We start from the raw sequence: 18,341 nt of genomic DNA, 5'->3' as shown, positions 1-18,341 counted from the left end.
TTTCTTTATGGGGCAATTTTATCCTCCTTTTCAAACATTTCACATCAACATATTTATGGGCCTTTAGGATATTTGAGAAGGGGTTAGTTCTTCTTAAGATTATCTACATAATGAGCCTCACGTAGCAGACAATACCTGCTTTATGATGTACTACAAACCCATGGCAGGATTAGACAGATTGGTATACAGATAAGATGTACTTGTGTCCCAGCCCATGTGGGGGTGGAGGGGAACAAGGCAGTTGATGTACTGGCTAAACAAGCACTTAGTAGTTGGGGATGTTGTTTCAATGAGCAAGGCAGAGGCAAAAAGCCTGACAGTGATGGTGCAGAGATGGCAGGAGCAGTGGAATAGAGATACTAAGGGCAGAGGAAAGTTGGTGAGGGGAGGATAGGCTATTATTACAAGATTAAGGGTGGGACACAGCTGGTTGAAATAAGACTTTAAATTTGATAGGAAAGCATTCAACAGGAATGTGTGATTACTGCCAGGAAACAGAGACCGTGGAACATGTATTGCTACATTGTGGGCAGTATCAGAGGGAGAATTAGATACAGGACATTAATTTAAAGAGTATATTGAGTAGAACTTAATTAGATATAGTATCAAATATTTTTATCTTATTTAAAAGCAACAAGGCTGGCCCACACTCCAGTACAGTAGGTGGCGGTAATGCACCATAACGTTGAATGCCAACCGCCGATAAACCCCACCGAAGAAGAGGAAGAAGGAAATAAAAAATGACTATCGTTAGATTCGATGAACCATCGGTGTCTACATCTAGGCCGGTTTAAATGCATGAACAAACCAAACAAGGTGATGTTTTGTAGGCAAAGGGAAAGGGAGTGAAAAACCAAACGAATCTCGGCGCATTCACTATTCTGCTCTGCGTCTATGTTAACAACAGATGGACTGGTTGCTCCTGTGGGCCACTGCCGGAGTCGACAGTGCATTTGTTGGGGAGGGAACGACTGGGCAAAGGCGGAAGACGGCGCATCAGCAGTCAGATTGGAAGCTAACTGGTTGTTGCAAGATGCTTGTAAGCGACAGTTCTCTGCACGGGTAGGTAATAAAATGAACACCACGTGAAGTTAGTTTTACACACGTAATAGTTGAAATGAATAAGTTCTGACTCATTTCCCACTTTTTGCTAAATACTCCCATCCCCCCCAAAACAGAAAAATACCGTACACTCGTGACCGGCACAAGGGACAAGTGACAGATGAATATTATTTGCAGTGTGACTGACTGACAAGTTGGTTAACACACTGGTAGTTAGCAGACTAATGATACGATACAGAAGCATTAGTAATACTACATCGATTTAGGAATAAAATGTCTTGTCCTGCAGTTTTCTCAAATCATTTTGCTTTGGGCTAGAATGCATATTAACAGCCACTTATTAAGGGTGTTTCTGTGGAGCGCTTGCGCTATTCGAAGACTTCAATTGTGAGAGTTTTTAGTATTGGCAGTGGAAACAATGTAGCGACTTGCAAATGTATTAGTGAAATGAAACATTCTATACATGTCCCACCACACCTACAACAATCTGTTAAAGTACACTGCAGTAGATAGCCATTTATGTTTAGACCTTGAATTTGTCTCTCAATTATGTGCATCTAATATGTATCTATCTCTTGCAGGATTTAAGGATGTCAACTTTCAAGTTTGAACTCCTGAAGTAATCTGCATGGATCAACAAGGGCTGAACTAAAATTGATTACATTTTGATTTTATTTTTTATATATATATTCAACACAAGCGCAGATAAGACACAATGGCGAGCAGAAGAAAAACAACAACACCTTGCATGTTCCCTCCCGTTGAAATGGTGGATTCAGACCCTGACATGGAGGTCGTTACAGAGGGAGACGGACAGACTGACGAGGGGGCTGCTAACTGTCCTGTGGAAAACTCAACTGAAAGCAACCCGAGTGAGGAAGACGCACAGGCCATGGACCACTTCATTAAAACGATGGACTCGAGTACGGCAGAAGGAGGTTATGAGTGCAAGTACTGCAGCTTTCAGACATCACAGCTCAATATGTTTACCTTGCATGTGGACACTGAGCACCCAAATATAGTTCTAAACTCATCTTATGTGTGTGTTGAATGTGACTTTCACACCAAGAGGTATGATGCATTGTTGGAGCATAATGCACGCCACCACCCTGGAGAAGACAATTTCACCAGGACCATGGTGAAGAGCAACAATCAAACCATCTTTGAGCAGAGAGTCAATGACTTGACCTTTGATGGCAGTTTTGTTGAGGAGGATGAGGACACATCCTGTAAGGGTATTGCCCTAAGCAAGACACCAATCATGAAGCTCAAGAGTAGGGCTGAGGCCAAGAAGTTTACAGGGTCACACAAAATGGCAGATTACAGTGTCATTAAAGTGGAGAGTGATGGGGAAGAGAGAGAGGAGGTGGCCCCCCCTCCTGTCACCCCCACTGTAGTGGCTGTGTCAACCCCTCTGACCATTCAACCTATTCAGCAAAGCATAATGATCAACAGCCCAAACGTGCTCCAAATAAAGACCACCAACTCCACCACAATGCTCCCTCCAGGGACTTTGGCTCAAGTTCTGTCTGCCTTGCAGAATCAGCAGACCTCCCAGACCCAGCTCCTCATCCCGGTCAGTAGTATCCCCACATACAATGGGGCCATGGACAATAATGTCCTGCTGGTCAGTGCCTATAATAGGTTCCCTTACCCATCTGTGTCAGAGATCATGGGTCTAGCAGCACAAACCAAGTTCACAGAGGAGCAGATAAAGGTCTGGTTCTCTGCCCAGCGGCTGAAGCACGGTGTGAGCTGGACCCCAGAGGAGGTGGAGGAGGCCAGGAGGAAGAAGTTCAACGGCTCAGTGCAGGCGGTGCCACAGACCATCACTGTCATCCCAGCCAATTTTGCTACGGCAGCCAATGGCCTGCAGTCCATCTTTCAGACTTGTCAGATTGTAGGGCAGCCAGGGATGGTTTTGACTCAGGTAGGGGGTGGCAACGCTGTCCCTGTGGCCTCACCCATCACATTAGCTGTTGCTGGGGTCCCCAACCCCAGAACCAGTGTCAGTAAGGTGCCAGAACCCTCCACCTCTGAGACCGCTTCTCCACTCAGTACCGATTCCCTGGGAGCACGACCCAAAAAATCCAAGGAGCAGCTAGCAGAGCTGAAGGCCAGTTACCTAAGGAGACAGTTTGCCACTGAGGCAGAAATCTCTCGGCTGATGAAGGTCACTAACCTCACCAAAAGAGCAATAAAGAAGTGGTTCAGCGACACACGTTACAACCAACGCAACTCAAAGGACCACCAAGGCGTTGCCTTAAATGACATTTCAGTCAACACCAACAGTAACGACGGCAGCAGCAGCACAGCCATTGTGATCGACTCCAGCGACGAAGCCAGTGAATCCTCTCTCACAACCCAAGGGCCCATCTATGATCCACGAATCAAGTTCCGCCACGCCTTTCCTGACTTCACACCTCAGAAGTTCAAGGAAAAGACTCCGGAGCAGCTTCTGCTTTTGGAGGCCAGCTACCAGAAGTCTGACACGCCAGGCGATGAGGAGCTAAGTAGGTTGAGGATGGAGACTAAACTGACCAGGCGAGAGGTGGACGCCTGGTTCTCTGAGAGGAGAAAAATGCCAGTGGACTCTGATGGCACAGAGGAGCTAGAGAGTGAAATGGTCAAAGTGCCTCCCTCTGGGCAAGAAGCTCGGACGCCATCCAGCGGCCGGAAGATAATGAAGAAAACCCCAGAGCAGCTCCACGTCCTGAAAAGCGCCTTTGTTCGTACCCAGTGGCCCTCTGCTGAAGAGTACGACAAGATGGCCAAGGAGAGCGGGTTACCCAGAACCTACATCGTCAACTGGTTTGGAGACACCCGTTATGCCTGCAAGAACAGTAACCTGAAGTGGTACTACTTGTACCAGAGTGGAAAGGTTAACGAGGCAATGAACGGAGGTGAACTTAAGAAGAAGCCACGGAAACGCTTTCGTGGTTGGTCCAGGAGGACGAGGCGGCCATACCCCTGCAAACAAACACCCCCTACCATCAAAGTCAAGACGGGTAAAGAGATTTTAAAGGAGCACTACCTCAAGCATAAGGTCTTAAATGAGAAAGATTTGGATGAACTGGTGGCCAAGTCCAGTATGAGCTATGAGCAGGTGCGGGACTGGTTTGCAGAGATCAGCAGGAGGGAAGAGAAGGGCCTTGACCCTTTCAGTGATGGTAAAGAGGAGACACACGGTGACAGTGAGGGAGAGATGGAAGTGAAAGAGAAAGGGGATGATGAAGAAAACAACATTGACAACAAAGATGATGAAAATAACAATGATGAAGATGAAACGAATGACAATGAAACCACGGAAGAGCCTCAATGTTTCAAGCAATCACAGTCAGAATCGGAAGATCAGTGATTTAAAAGGTCCAGGTGAGTGATGATGACAAGGATGTGTAGAATGAGGACATTTTCTAATTGTAAAGGCATTTGTTACTTGTGTGTCCTGAATTATTATTATTATTATTAAATGTTACCAAGATCTTTCCTCTGAATTTAATAAAAATTTGCCTAATACAAATTGAATTACTTTTGACCTTGATTTCCTCTTTATACAGTCAGTGAGGAAATTTGCACACTTATCTCATGTTTTCTTAATTATGACGTGTTTTGCTCCCACAGAATGCTCATTGTTTGCCTACAGAAGAGAAGAGATGGAAAACACAGGTGAAATGTACCAAGTGTTTTGGTGTTATACTGCGTGGACCAACCAGGCACAAAGAAGCGAGAAGATGTATGATGCCAAATAATTTTAGCAAGGGATAATATACTGAACAAAAATATAAACGCCACATATAAAGTGTTGGTCCCATGTTTCACGAGCGGAAATAAAATATCCCTGAAATTTTCCATATGCACAAATCATCAAATCAAATGTTGTTTATAAAGCCCTTTTTAAATCAGCAGATGTTACAAAGTGCTTATACAGAAACCCAGCCTAAAATGCCAAACAGCAAGCAATGCTGAAGCACGGTGGCTAGGAAAAACTCCCTAGAAAGGCAGGAACCTAGGAAGAAACCTAGAGAGGAACCAGGCTCTGAGGGGTGGCCAGTCCTCTTCTGGCTGTGGCGGTGAAGATTATAAGAGTACACAGCCATTAATGCCAGATCGTTCAACAAGATATTCAAATGTTCATAGATGACCAGCAGGGTCAAATAATAATCACAGTGGTTGTAGAGGGTGCAACAAGTCTGCACCTCAGGAGTAAAACGTCAGTTGGCTTTTCATGGCTCGTTCAGAGGTTGCGACAGCAGGTGAGGGACAAGGTAGCACGTCCGGTGAACAGGTCAGAGTTCCATAACCAGGGTTGAAACTGGATCAGCAGCACGACCAGGTGGACTGGGGACAGCCAGGAGTCCTCAGGCCAGGTAGTCCTGAGGCATGGTCCTAGGGCTCAGGTCCTCAGAGAGAGAGAGATGGGAGCATACTTAAGTTCACACAGGACACCAGATAAGACAGGAGAATATTACCAGATACGAAATAGTGACCCTAGCCACCCCCCGGCACATAGACTATTGCAGCATAGATACTGGAGGTTGAGACCAGGGGGTCGGGGGACACTGGGCCTGTCCGATAATACCCCCGGACAGGGCCAACCAGCCAGGATATAACCCCACCCACTTTGCCAAAGCACAGCCCCACAACACTAGAGAGATAAACAGACAACCAACTTACTACCCTGAGACAAGGCTGAGTATAGCGCACGAAGATCTCTTCCACCGCACAAGCCCGAGAGGGTGCAAAACTGGCTTATTTCTCTCAAATTTTGTGCAAATTTATTGACATCCCTGTTAGTGACCATTTCTCCTTTGCCAAGATAATCCATCATCTGATAGGTGTGGCATATCAAGAAGCTGATTAAACGGCATGAATATTACACAATGCTGGGGGAAATAAAAGGGTACTAAAATGTGCAGTTTTGTCACACAACACAATGCCACAGATGTCTCAAGTTTTGAGGGAGTGTGGAATTGGTATGCTGATTGCAAGAATGTCCACCAGAGCTGTTGGCTGATAATTTAATGTTCATTTCTCGACCATAAGCCACTTCATTTTAGAGAATTTGGCAGTACGTTCAACCGGCCTCACAACCACAGACCGCGTGTAACCACGCCAGCCCAGCACCTCCACATCTGGCTTCTTCACCTGCACGATCGTCTGAGACCAGCCACCCAGACAGTTGATGAAACTGAGCAGTATTTCTGTCTGTAATAAAACCCTTTTCCCTTGTGGGGAAAAGTACTTACATTTACATTTAAGTCATTTAGCAGACGCTCTTATCCAGAGCGATCCCCAGTGGGTGGGCCTATGCTCTCCCAGGCCTACCCATGGCTGCCCAGTCAAGTGAAATCCATATATTAGGACCTAATGAATTTATTTAAATTGACTGATTTCCTTAAATGTACTGTAACTCAGTAAAAACATTTAAATTGTTGCTTGTTGGGTTTATATTTTTGTTCAGAATATATATATATATATCTCTTACATTACCTTTGTTGAAAATACTATTTGGTTTTCTGGGATATTTTATTAATATTTTACCTTGCTATCTTAACTAAATCCAAGACATTTCGATTTGGTAAATCCTTATCTTTTTCTTGTAGGTTATGTAATAACTTTGAACCGTTTTTAAATCGTGAAATTGTGTCCAGGTTGAAGGGAATTTCCCAATGTTTTTTCTTTGATGTACTGACAAAACGTTTTTTTAAATCTCACAGCTTTGTGAATATTACTTAAATCAGTGCCATCTGTTTTTGGATTATGTTTTAAATGGAACCAGTGCTTTGGTTCTACAAAACTGTTTTATATGTGTTCAAATTATTTGTTAGTCTTAAATTACAAAATATGGAGTAATCCAGGTTAATATTCTGCTCAGTTTTTTCGGGTGGGTTTCTTTGTATGCTGGTTTTCCAAATGAAATGAAAAAGGCATGTGTGCTGTCATTCAGGATTTAGTAAACATTACCTCAGTCTTTTAAGCTATGAGTGGAAGACAGTGACTTTGTTCAATTTAAATGGGTTTTAAAAATACACATGATACAGGTTCATTCACAATTTGCTTGAGATGGCAGTTTTTTCTAAAGTAAGTAACTTTCAATGCATAGTTGTACTTTTTCAACAAAGAAAATTACGGGTTAAAATCTTTCAGGTGTACAATGACAACGATATAGGGTGAAGATACCACAAGCACTTGGTATGGTTCCTCTATAAACAAGAGCCAATTTTACTTTAGTCAACCTTTTAACTTTTCTTCCTCTGCTTATCTTCCTCTTATCTTGTAGGTCTTTACTCAAATCTGGATGTACAGGTTTTTATATGCAACTATACATCAAAGAACAGTCAATGAGGGGATGGTGAATTATAAATTATTGTTTTGCTTCTCTATGTTTTCAGTAATGACAAGGACCCTTATGAATTCTGTAATACGGTATAAGCCTTTTGCCATCCTTAATTGCTGTAATATGATGATTAGTTGATTAGTGTTATTAGTTAATTTATTTATTATATCTTACTTTCGTGAATACTTTGCCAAGAAAATGTATTTAGTTTCAGACCAGTGCTTTTGCAGGTAAGAAACAGATTTTCAGTAGTCATTGTCAAGCTATAGGAAAACTGCAACTAACTCTGTTAGCCATTGAAATCAACCACAATACTAAATTTACCACGTTTTACAGTTGGACAATACATTTGTTTGTGACATGCTTGTTATTAGAAGTGTGGAAATCCATTGCCAATAGAGAACACTGCCACCTGATTTTTGACTTCTGTGCAATTGTTGTTCTATCTACTACAAACTCAACTTGAGTCATGATGCATTTGCGTTCAACATTGTATCATAACTGACATGCCATTTCAGAAGTCTTTTAACATTTTACATTTCGCAGCAAAAAAATACTTGTCTGAGGGAAATATGATTTAATATGATTGAATGTCATTATTTGAACCTTACATCATTAAATGGCAATATTTGTCAATCCAGTTGTATTTATACCACCTGATAGGTTTATTAAGAATAAGCCATGCTGAGGTAGGTTTATTAAGAATGAGCCATGCTGAGGTAGGTTTATTAAGAATAAGCCATGCTGAGGTAGGTTTATTAAGAATGAACCATGATGAGGTAGGTTTATTAAGAATGAGCCATGCTGAGGTAGGTTTATTAAGAATAAGCCATCCTGAGGTAGGTTTATTAAGAATGAGCCATGCTGAGGTAGGTTTATTAAGAATAAGCCATGCTGAGGTAGGTTTATTAAGAATGAGCCATGCTGAGGTAGGTTTATTAAGAATAAGCCATGCTGAGGTAGGTTTATTAAGAATGAGCCATGCCGAGGTAGGTTTATTAAGAATAAGCCATGCAGAGGTAGGTTTATTAAGAATAAGCCATGCCGAGGTAGGTTTATTAAGAATAAGCCATGCAGAGGTAGGTTTATTAAGAATAAGCCATGCTGAGGTAGGTTTATTAAGAATAAGCCATGCTGAGGTAGGTTTATTAAGAATGAACCATGCCGAGGTAGGTTTATTAAGAATGAACCATGCTGAGGTAGGTTTATTAAGAATGAGCCATGCTGAGGTAGGTTTATTAAGAATGAGCCATGCTGAGGTAGGTTTATTAAGAATGAGCCATGCTGAGGTAGGTTTATTAAGAATGAACCATGCTGAGGTAGGTTTATTAAGAATGAGCCATGCTGAGGTAGGTTTAATAAGAATGAACCATGCTGAGGTAGGTTTATTAAGAATGAGCCATGCTGAGGTAGGTTTATTAAGAATAAGCCATGCTGAGGTAGGTTTATTAAGAATGAACCATGATGAGGTAGGTTTATTAAGAATGAGCCATGCTGAGGTAGGTTTATTAAGAATAAGCCATGCTGAGGTAGGTTTATTAAGAATGAGCCATGCTGAGGTAGGTTTATTAAGAATAAGCCATGCTGAGGTAGGTTTATTAAGAATGAGCCATGCCGAGGTAGGTTTATTAAGAATAAGCCATGCTGAGGTAGGTTTATTAAGAATGAGCCATGCCGAGGTAGGTTTATTAAGAATAAGCCATGCAGAGGTAGGTTTATTAAGAATAAGCCATGCCGAGGTAGGTTTATTAAGAATAAGCCATGCAGAGGTAGGTTTATTAAGAATAAGCCATGCTGAGGTAGGTTTATTAAGAATAAGCCATGCTGAGGTAGGTTTATTAAGAATGAACCATGCCGAGGTAGGTTTATTAAGAATGAACCATGCTGAGGTAGGTTTATTAAGAATGAGCCATGCTGAGGTAGGTTTATTAAGAATGAGCCATGCTGAGGTAGGTTTATTAAGAATGAGCCATGCTGAGGTAGGTTTATTAAGAATAAGCCATGCTGAGGTAGGTTTATTAAGAATGAACCATGCTGAGGTAGGTTTATTAAGAATGAGCCATGCTGAGGTAGGTTTATTAAGAATAAGCCATGCTGAGGTAGGTTTATTAAGAATAAGCCATGCCGAGGTAGGTTTATTAAGAATAAGCCATGCTGAGGTAGGTTTATTAAGAATGAACCATGCTGAGGTAGGTTTATTAAGAATAAGCCATGCTGAGGTAGGTTTATTAAGAATAAGCCATGCTGAGGTAGGTTTATTAAGAATAAGCCATGCTGAGGTATACTGTATGGTTCATTCTTCTGGTGTGGATGTCTTTTTATTCCAGGAGGTGGAGCTATTTGCAATGTTATTGTTTTTCTAAGCCAACATTGAATAAGGTAAGCCAGAATGGGATGGTATAAAATTTGAAGTAGCTTTGACTATAATTTAAATTGTTATCCTCCGTCCTACCAGTGTTAAAATGATGGAGATGGAGTAGGGCAGGGTTTCCCAAAGTTAGTCCTGGGCCCCCCCTGGGTGCACGTTTAGATTTTTGCCTAGCCCTACACAGTTGTTTCATCAAACTTTGGCTCTTTGAATCAGCTGTGTAGTGTTAGGGCAAAAACCAAAATGTGCAGCCAGGGGAGGCCCCAGGACAGACCCTGGTGTAGGGGACTGGATTGGTAAAACTAAAGTACATTTTGTAGTCAACCTATATCATCTTCATATAATTCATTATATTATTCATTATATTAAGTCCAGTGTAATTCTGGGGGGGGGGGGGGCTAATTGTTGGTAAATTAGATTAAGTAGGGATAACTGAAAACTGTGAATTGGAACAGCTACATTTTCATGTAGTACAGTACTGTAAGTGTGGTATTGGGCCTCACTGGAGATACATTTACCCAAAGAGAAATGTCCCGCAGTGCTGAAACTCACTACAAAAATGTTGTTGGCAGGCTGAAAATCCCCACTAATATGTATTGCCTTGCTCAATGGGAGCCTGCTTGATATTTGGCCATCGAAGAGTTAATGTTAAAGAGAACCATCCAAATCAAGGGTGTGACCAGTTGTGGGCTTCCATCCTAATCAGAGAGAGGGAAAATAAAAAAGGGTGTCAACGACCAGCAATGAGATAGACAAGAATACAATACCCTTTCTCTACTGACCCAGATATATATATACCCAGGCAGTGCTACGTAAATACGTATGGCAGCACGCTCTCGTCTTGGCAACAGCGCCATCTGTGTCAGCCGCAGCCCTGCTTTTCCCCCCAGCGATTACGTAGCAGAGGGTGTGCGAGGAGAGCGCAAACCAGTCTCTGGTGCTCACTGGGTCATGCTAAGGACGACTCTCCACCGGTCTCCCCTCCCTACCTCACGCGTCTGCTGCTGCAGCCTGAGGTCCCTGCTCACTGCGTCCGCCTACATATCAAAACGCCTGGCTGCCTGCTCCCATGATGCGGCACGCTGCAAATAAAGCATTCCCAACGTCTGTCGCACAGCGGTCTGCAGTGCACACAGTTTTTTTATCCAGTTAATCCCCTATCGCCCCCACCTGGGATGTAGCCTATATGTTACGAATACAGAACACAGAGTTCTTTTTTTTCTTTCTTTTTTTCAGGGGGTAGATCAGCTTAAATATTGCAGATAGATTGTGGATTCCATCAATGTAATTGTCTACATCATTTCTAATCCCACATATATATTTTGGTGTCTATATATATATATATATATATATATATATATATATATACAGTACCAGTCAAAAGTTTGAATTTTTACTATTTTCTACATTGCAGAATAATAGTGAAGACATCTATGAAATAACACATGTAGCAACCAAAAAAGTGTTAAACAAATCAAAATATATTTTATATTTGAGATTCATCAAAGTAGCCACCCTTTGCTTTCCACAAGCTTGGTATTCTCTCAACCAGCTTCATGAGGTAATTACCTGGAATGCATTTAAATTAACAGGTGTGCCTCGTTAAAAGTTAAGTGGAATTTATTTCCTTAATACGTTAGAGCCAATCAGTTTTGCTGTGACAAGGTAGGGGTGGTATACAGAAGATAGCCCTATTTAGTAAAATACCAAGTCCATAATATGGCAAGAACAGCTAAAATAAGCAAAGAAAAACGACAGTCCATCATTACTTTAAGACATGATGGTCAGTCAATCTGGAAAATTTCAAGAACTTTGAAAGTTTCATCAAGTGCAGTCGCAAAAACCATCAAGCGCTATGATGAAACTGGCTCTCATGAGGACCGCCACAGGAAAGGAAGACCCACAGTTAACTCTGCTGCAGAGAATAAGTTCATTAGTGTTACCAGCCTCAATAAATGCTTCACAGAGTTCAAGTAACAGACACATCTCAACATCAACAGTGCAGAGGAGACTGCGTGAATCAGGCCTTCATGGTCAAATTGCTGCAAAAAAAACATTACTAAGGGACACCAATAATAAGACTTGCTTGGGCCAAGAAACACAAGCAATGGACATTAGACCAGTGGAAATCTGTCCTTTGGTCTGATGAGTCCAAATTTCAGACATTTGGTTCCAACCGCCGTGTCTATGTGAAACAAAGAGTAGGTGAACGGATGATCTAAGCGTGTGTGGTTCCAACCGTGAAGCATGGAGGAGGAGGTGATGGTGCTTTGCTGGTGACACTGTCAGTGATGTATTTAGAATTCAAGGCACACTTAACCAGCATGGCTACCACAGCATTCTGCATCGATACACCATCCCTTCTGGTTTCGCTTAGTGGGACTATCATTTGTTTTTTAACAGGACAATGACCTAATACACCTCCAGGCTGTGGAAGCGCTATTTGACAAAGAAGGAGAGTGATGGAGTGCTGCATCAGATGACCTGGCCTCCACAATCACCCGACCTCAACCCAATTGAGATGGTTTGGGATGAGTCGGCCCGCAGAGTGTCGGAAAAGCAGCCAACAAGTGCTCAGCATATGTGGGAACCCCTTCAAGACTATTGGAAAAGCATTCCTCATGAAGCTGGTTGAGAGAATGCCAAGAGTGTGCAAAGCTGTCATCAAGGCAAAGGGTGGCTACTTTGAAGAATCCAAAATATATTTAGATTTGTTTAACACTTTTTTGGTTACTAAAGGATTACGTGTGTGTTATTTCATAGTTTTGATGTATTCACTATTATTCTACAATGTAGAAAATAGTAATATTAAAGAAAAACCCTGGAATGAGTAGGTGTGTTCAAACTTTTGACTGGTACTGTATATATATATAAAATATATATATGTTTTTAGATATTTTCCTTTATTATTTTCTCCTAACCCTACCACCCCTCCCCTAATTAGAGTAAATTTATGGACAACAACACTTTAGGCTTTTACTTCCAGTTTATACATACTATATGCATTTTACGGACACAGTATATTTTACAATAGTTATCTCTTGTTTGTTTTTAGTTCCATCCTTCAGCTACCCTCAACCACTCCCCTCTATCTCTGAAGACCATTCAGTTTTGCTTTCTATTTGTCATATAATTTTCAACTGTGCTGTTTCACAAAAGTTCTGAACCTATATATATTTTACGGACACTGTATATTGTACATTAGTTATCTTGTTATTTTTAGTCCCACCCTTCAGCTCCCCTCAACCCCTCCCATCTTTCTCAGAACACCATCCAGTTTTGACTTCTATTTGCCATATATCTTTCAACTGTGCTGTGATGTTTTACAAAAGTTCTGAACCTTTCTATTCTCATAGTTTCTACAGATTGTAAATTTAAAAAAATGTTTTTTGCTAAGAGTATTATTATATTATTGTTCGATTGATTATGACTTTTCAAATCACCCAGCAGTGCTATTTGCAGAGTTAGCTCCAGGTAAATGTTGCAATTCTTCAGCCATTCCTGAACCTGCGACCAAAAACAAGCTACATACGAACAGTACCAAAACAAATGATCTAATGATTCTGTTTCTTCGCAGCTAAATCTGCAGATCTGGGATGGTTGTATCCCCCATAAATATAACATTCTATTGGTTGCAAGAATTTTGTAAAATCATTTAAATTGAAAAACTCTTTTAAGTTTTGATGCCGGCATCGTTTTGTGTATCAGTTCATAAATCATGTGCCATGGAATTGGTACATCCAAAATATCTTCCCCAACTATTTTGCAATCTATATGGCACATCTGTAAATGTTTTGGTCCTTAAATGAAACTTGTATACTTTTTTATGTATCACAACTATCTTTAACCAATTTTGGTCTTTAATGCAGGGCCGACAAACAAGTTCCTTACTTTCACAGTTCTTTACTGGGCTGAATCAAACCACAACGTGAGCGACTGCTTTGAGTGACACAGCTATGGCAGTGTCCAGAGATGCCCCTCCCCTGCACTTGTCCTCACAATACCCTGATTCACAAGGCAAAGGGAATTCATGCTCTATAGCTGTTAACAGATATACCATTAGGCCACCATCTCCAGACTCCCGAACAGTTCTGCCCACACACGCCACTCATCCGACCGAATCCAGTCTGTCGTCTCTTATTTGCCTTTGTCTTCTGAGTTTGAAACTGGGGTATGATCCAGGGTAGAGGGTTCACTGCTGAACAGAGGTCTGTTCTCAATGTACTGCGCAGCACTGCTGAGCCAAGCCTAAAAAAACTGGGCTGAAGACACCACAGATGGATCTCCCTGTCTGAAAAGGGGGCTGTTACACAATTGAGGGCATTGAAGTCTGAAGTGTACAAAGAACGTATTCAAGCAGTGCGTTATCTTTCGGCCAGAATGTTCTGTTTAAAATCACATTTGCCATCTGGTGGCTGATGGACATTGTTCTCGGCTGCATCAGTTTCTTACCTGAAAAAGGCTGCATGGCGATCCCATTCAAATCGGTAGGAGACCCCCCTTCAATGTATCGCAGTGGAACGGTCTTGAAAATGACTTGGCTGAATGAATAAATGTGTTGTTACTGTAATGACTGTACTGTTGTGTAATGATGTAATGTTTTTGTGACTCTTGCACAAGCTTTACAGTTGGACACAGGAAGCAGGTATTTTCATCGCACCATTTATAGTTTGGGACATTGTCTCTGTTATGGTTCCACTAGTCTCAAATATTCATGTTGAAACCAATGTAAAGAGTACATAGACAAAAATAATAATAATCCTGACCAGGGTAGTGACCCAATTTCAAGTTCATGTCTAGCTTTAACTTTGTCTTCTCTCTGCCTCACAACGTCATATCCCATTCTTCATCGATATACTGACATGTATGCATTCATTGCCCCAGTGATACAATCCAATAATATTGATGTTCATATGCTGAAGTCATGATACACTATATATACATATAAGTACGAGGACACCCCTTCAAATGAGTGGATTCGGTTATTTCTGCAACACCGTTGCTGACAGGCAGGTGTATAAAATCGAGCACACAGCCATGCAATCTTCATAGACATACATTGGCAGTAGAATGGCCATACTGAAGAGCTCAGTGACTTTCAACGTGGCACCGCCATAGGACGCCACCTTTCCCGTCAGTTCGTCAAATTTCTGCCCTGCTAGAGCTGCCCCTGTCAACTGTAAGTGCTGTTAAGCCTAAGTTCACTATGCGCAATGCTAAGTGTTGGCTGGTGTGGTGTAAAGTTTGCCACCATTGGACTCTGGAGCAGTGGAAACACGTTCTCTGGAGTGATGAATCGCGCTTCACCTTCTGGTAGTCCGACGGACAAATGTGGGTTTGGCAGAGGCCAGGAGAACGCTACCTGCCCCAATGCATAGTGCCAACTGTAAAGTTTGGTGGAGGAGGAATAATGGTCTGGGGCTGTTTTTCATGGATCGGGCTAGACTCCTTAGTTCTAGTGAAGGGAAATCTTAATGCTACAGCATACATGACATGCTGTGCTTCCAACTTTGTGATAAGAGCTTGGGGAAAGCCCTTTCCTGTTTCAGCATGATAATGTCCCCATGCACGAAGTGAGGTCATACAGAAATGGTTTGTCCAGATTGGTGTGGAGGAATTTGACTGGCCTGCACAGAGCCCTGACCTCAACCACATCAAACACCTTTGGGATGAATTGGAACACCTGGCCAACATCAGTGCCTGACCTCACTAATGCTCTTGTGGCTGAATGAAAGCAAGTCCCTGCAGCAATGTCCCAACATCTAGTGGAAACCCTTCCCAGAAGAGTGGAGGCTGTTATAGCAGCAAAGGGAGGATCAACTCCATATTAATGCCAATGATTTTGGAATGAGATGTTTGACGAGTGTCCACATATTTTTGGTCATGTAGTGTATGTTCTGAATAGTTTGTGTTGCGTCTGACGTGTTCTTTCAATGCAGTCAGTGCTGACAGCAAAGTTCCTCTTGGGGTTAGAGAAATGCCACACCCTAACCCTCCTGGTTCCGGTAGTCCACCCTGCATTGTTACCAGTTCACGTTAGTCTGCCTGACGTTTGTGTTGTGTCAGCGAGGTACCTTGCCAATCGCACCAAGTCACACCACACAGTGTGCAGGTTTATGTACAGACATTTTAATCACGCTCGCTGTAACCAATCCTTCAATGCCAGTTTTAATAAACTGTTCCCAGACGTTTGAACAATGTTGTACCCCCCTTTTAGTTTCGATGTCGATGCATTTCCTGCACGGCCACCGATAGTAAAGTCAGCCATTTGGTCCTCAAAGAGAAAGCAGTGTCCTCAAAGCGCCTTTGACATTCTCCGGTGCAGTTTCCTCCTGTGGTGCATCTGTTTACGGTCAACTATATATTTTTTCTCTCATTTTGATCAAAGTCACTAGTCCCTGAGTTTTTCTTTGACATTGTAGATTGTTTCCTGACTTCAGAAGCCCCGTTTATACCTGCAGCTACGTGTCCTCATCTTGCCAGTTTACACTTGTAAGATCTGATCAAAATAAGTTCACAATGCGTTGGTCTACACCGGTCTAAAAATTTGGGCACAAACAACATGAGGACAAGATCATGACAAAGAGTGCATGTTAGAAGCAGGTATAAACGTGGATAGAGACCCGACAAATACATGTATACTTTGTCCCTCGTGTCTCAGGTCAATACAAATATTGAGATTGATATTTTCAGCAAGTCACACGAATTAGTCTGTGACATCTGAAAAATGGACCAAGAGATCTGTTCCATAGCCAGATCAATGATTATGTGCCACTCCTAGGATCCTTTAGCTGTGTCGATGACAGATGTACTTGGTTATTAGTCCATTAACTCTAATCCTCAACAAATTCATACCCTTATCTTTCACTTTCAGACGTTGGACCAAAACATTACGATAGGGGTTTAAGTATCAATTCTTCCAGTTTTGTTCGGGAGCCGATGAGGGACCACCTGCTCACCTTCCTAATGTTTGAGTAGACATGGGCGGCAGCGCCTTTTTGTTGACACCGAAGTTCCTGTGAGCTCATTATCACTTCCTCCTGTTAAGCACTTCGCAGTGTTGGCCGACCTTGGCTCGGAGGCCCAACAGTGAGCAGCCTGGAGGGGTATCTGATTTCTGTTCCACCTGGCCCATTATTCCTGTGTTTGACCAGCCGAAATATAGGCCTGTAGGTATTGCAGACGATTTTGCTGGATCCCTTTTCTTCTTCTTGATATCGTGGCAAAATAACAAGTGAAGCACACTTCAAAACTAAGGTTTTGCTAACTTTGTGTACTCACTGGGACAACTTGTGGTGTAACGTATGAGAATACTATAAACAGGAGGCTTGCTGTTTGCCTAAACGAATCACACTGGTGTATTGGGTTCTGTTGGTGGGCCCATGGCCAGTCAGCCCAGAGGGATTAGCTCTGTACTGTACCATTCACATCTCCAGCTAAACCTCCCGAGACACATTAAATCTGCCAAGAGTAGAGGAGAGAATGCCAGGCCAGTGCACTCTGTGCCCCATTACAGCTGTTACTCTCCTCTCTAAGCCTCTCATGACATACTTTAAAATTAGGTTGGTAGATGGTATACCGACATCCCAAAATGATTTTTGTTAAAAAAAATGGTCCTGGCCATCAGGAAGTGGAAGATTTCCAGGAGGTGAAAGACCACTATATTGAATGTCAAAAAGAAATTCCCCCCAGAAGTATTTGGCAAAGGCCAGAAATCACATTCCCGTCCAATAGTGGCACCAGATTGAAAGCTGAGCGGAGTTATATGTATCATCATTGTGGAGTACAGGCTAAATAGTCCCCTCTCGTGCCATGAGATTGGCAAAGTGGTTAATTTAGAGCAGGAAGCTGTGTTTTGGAAATCAAATAAACAATCTGCAGATTAGCGCATTAGCACTGAAACAGTACAAGTTTCCTGCAATAACAGTAAAGTCCCATATGGTCTGAAGTGGTAAAATGTGTTATCGGTAAAAAAAAAAAAAAAAAGAAATCCTCATTGATACACCACATACAAGCTTGTTCGATCCAAAAGGAGAACGCACACTTCCAATATGCATGAATTACTTAATTCACACAGCATGTTTAGGTAACATTACAAGGTGGAGCTTGTACAAGTTTGAATTATTTTGTTTAGATATGACCACATTACATTTTCCCCCCCAAAATTCACAATGAAAACATCCAAAACAAATGCAATAGATGAATTACGTAATGATAATGGCATACGAACTAGACTGTTGGCTCTCACAAGCGTTGTTGTGGGCTACATGGAAAGATGGCCACTATTAACAGCCCTCTCAATTATAACCACACAAATAAGATGGTTACATAATGGTTTTCACACAGGACTAATAGTGAAAGGTTAGTGAGCCAAGGGTAATTTGATTGGTAGTCCAGCCGAAAGCACTCACAGGATTTAACACAAGATCCAAATTTAGCTGATCTCAAAGTTTTTACAATACACCGCATCCAAGAAACCTCATGACTTGCTGCATACATATGACAAAGAGTAAACACTGTCTGCTACCTTTAAAAAAAGGCTTCTGTTTTATTAGATTACAGCAGACAACTGGT

The 18,341-nt window shown here is 41.9% G+C and overlaps 1 protein-coding gene across 1 annotated transcript; it reads left to right on the top strand.

Moving 5' to 3' along the window:
* Window positions 1-714: 714 nt before the first annotated feature.
* LOC139558683 (zinc fingers and homeoboxes protein 1-like) lies at window positions 715-6,496 on the top strand. Its single transcript, XM_071373993.1, has 3 exons — window positions 715-1,062; window positions 1,644-4,434; window positions 4,684-6,496. The coding sequence occupies exon 2, from the start codon at window positions 1,778-1,780 to the stop codon at window positions 4,418-4,420; it is 2,643 nt and encodes an 880-aa protein (XP_071230094.1). The 5' UTR covers window positions 715-1,062; window positions 1,644-1,777; the 3' UTR covers window positions 4,421-4,434; window positions 4,684-6,496.
* The last annotated feature ends 11,845 nt before the right edge of the window (window positions 6,497-18,341 follow it).

This window comes from Salvelinus alpinus, chromosome 29 (assembly GCF_045679555.1).
Source record: "Salvelinus alpinus chromosome 29, SLU_Salpinus.1, whole genome shotgun sequence".
In the NCBI taxonomy this organism is placed as follows: Eukaryota; Metazoa; Chordata; class Actinopteri; order Salmoniformes; family Salmonidae; genus Salvelinus; species Salvelinus alpinus.
The sequence above is the reverse complement of the archived record's forward strand: the minus strand, read 5'-3'. Positions and strand labels throughout refer to the sequence as shown.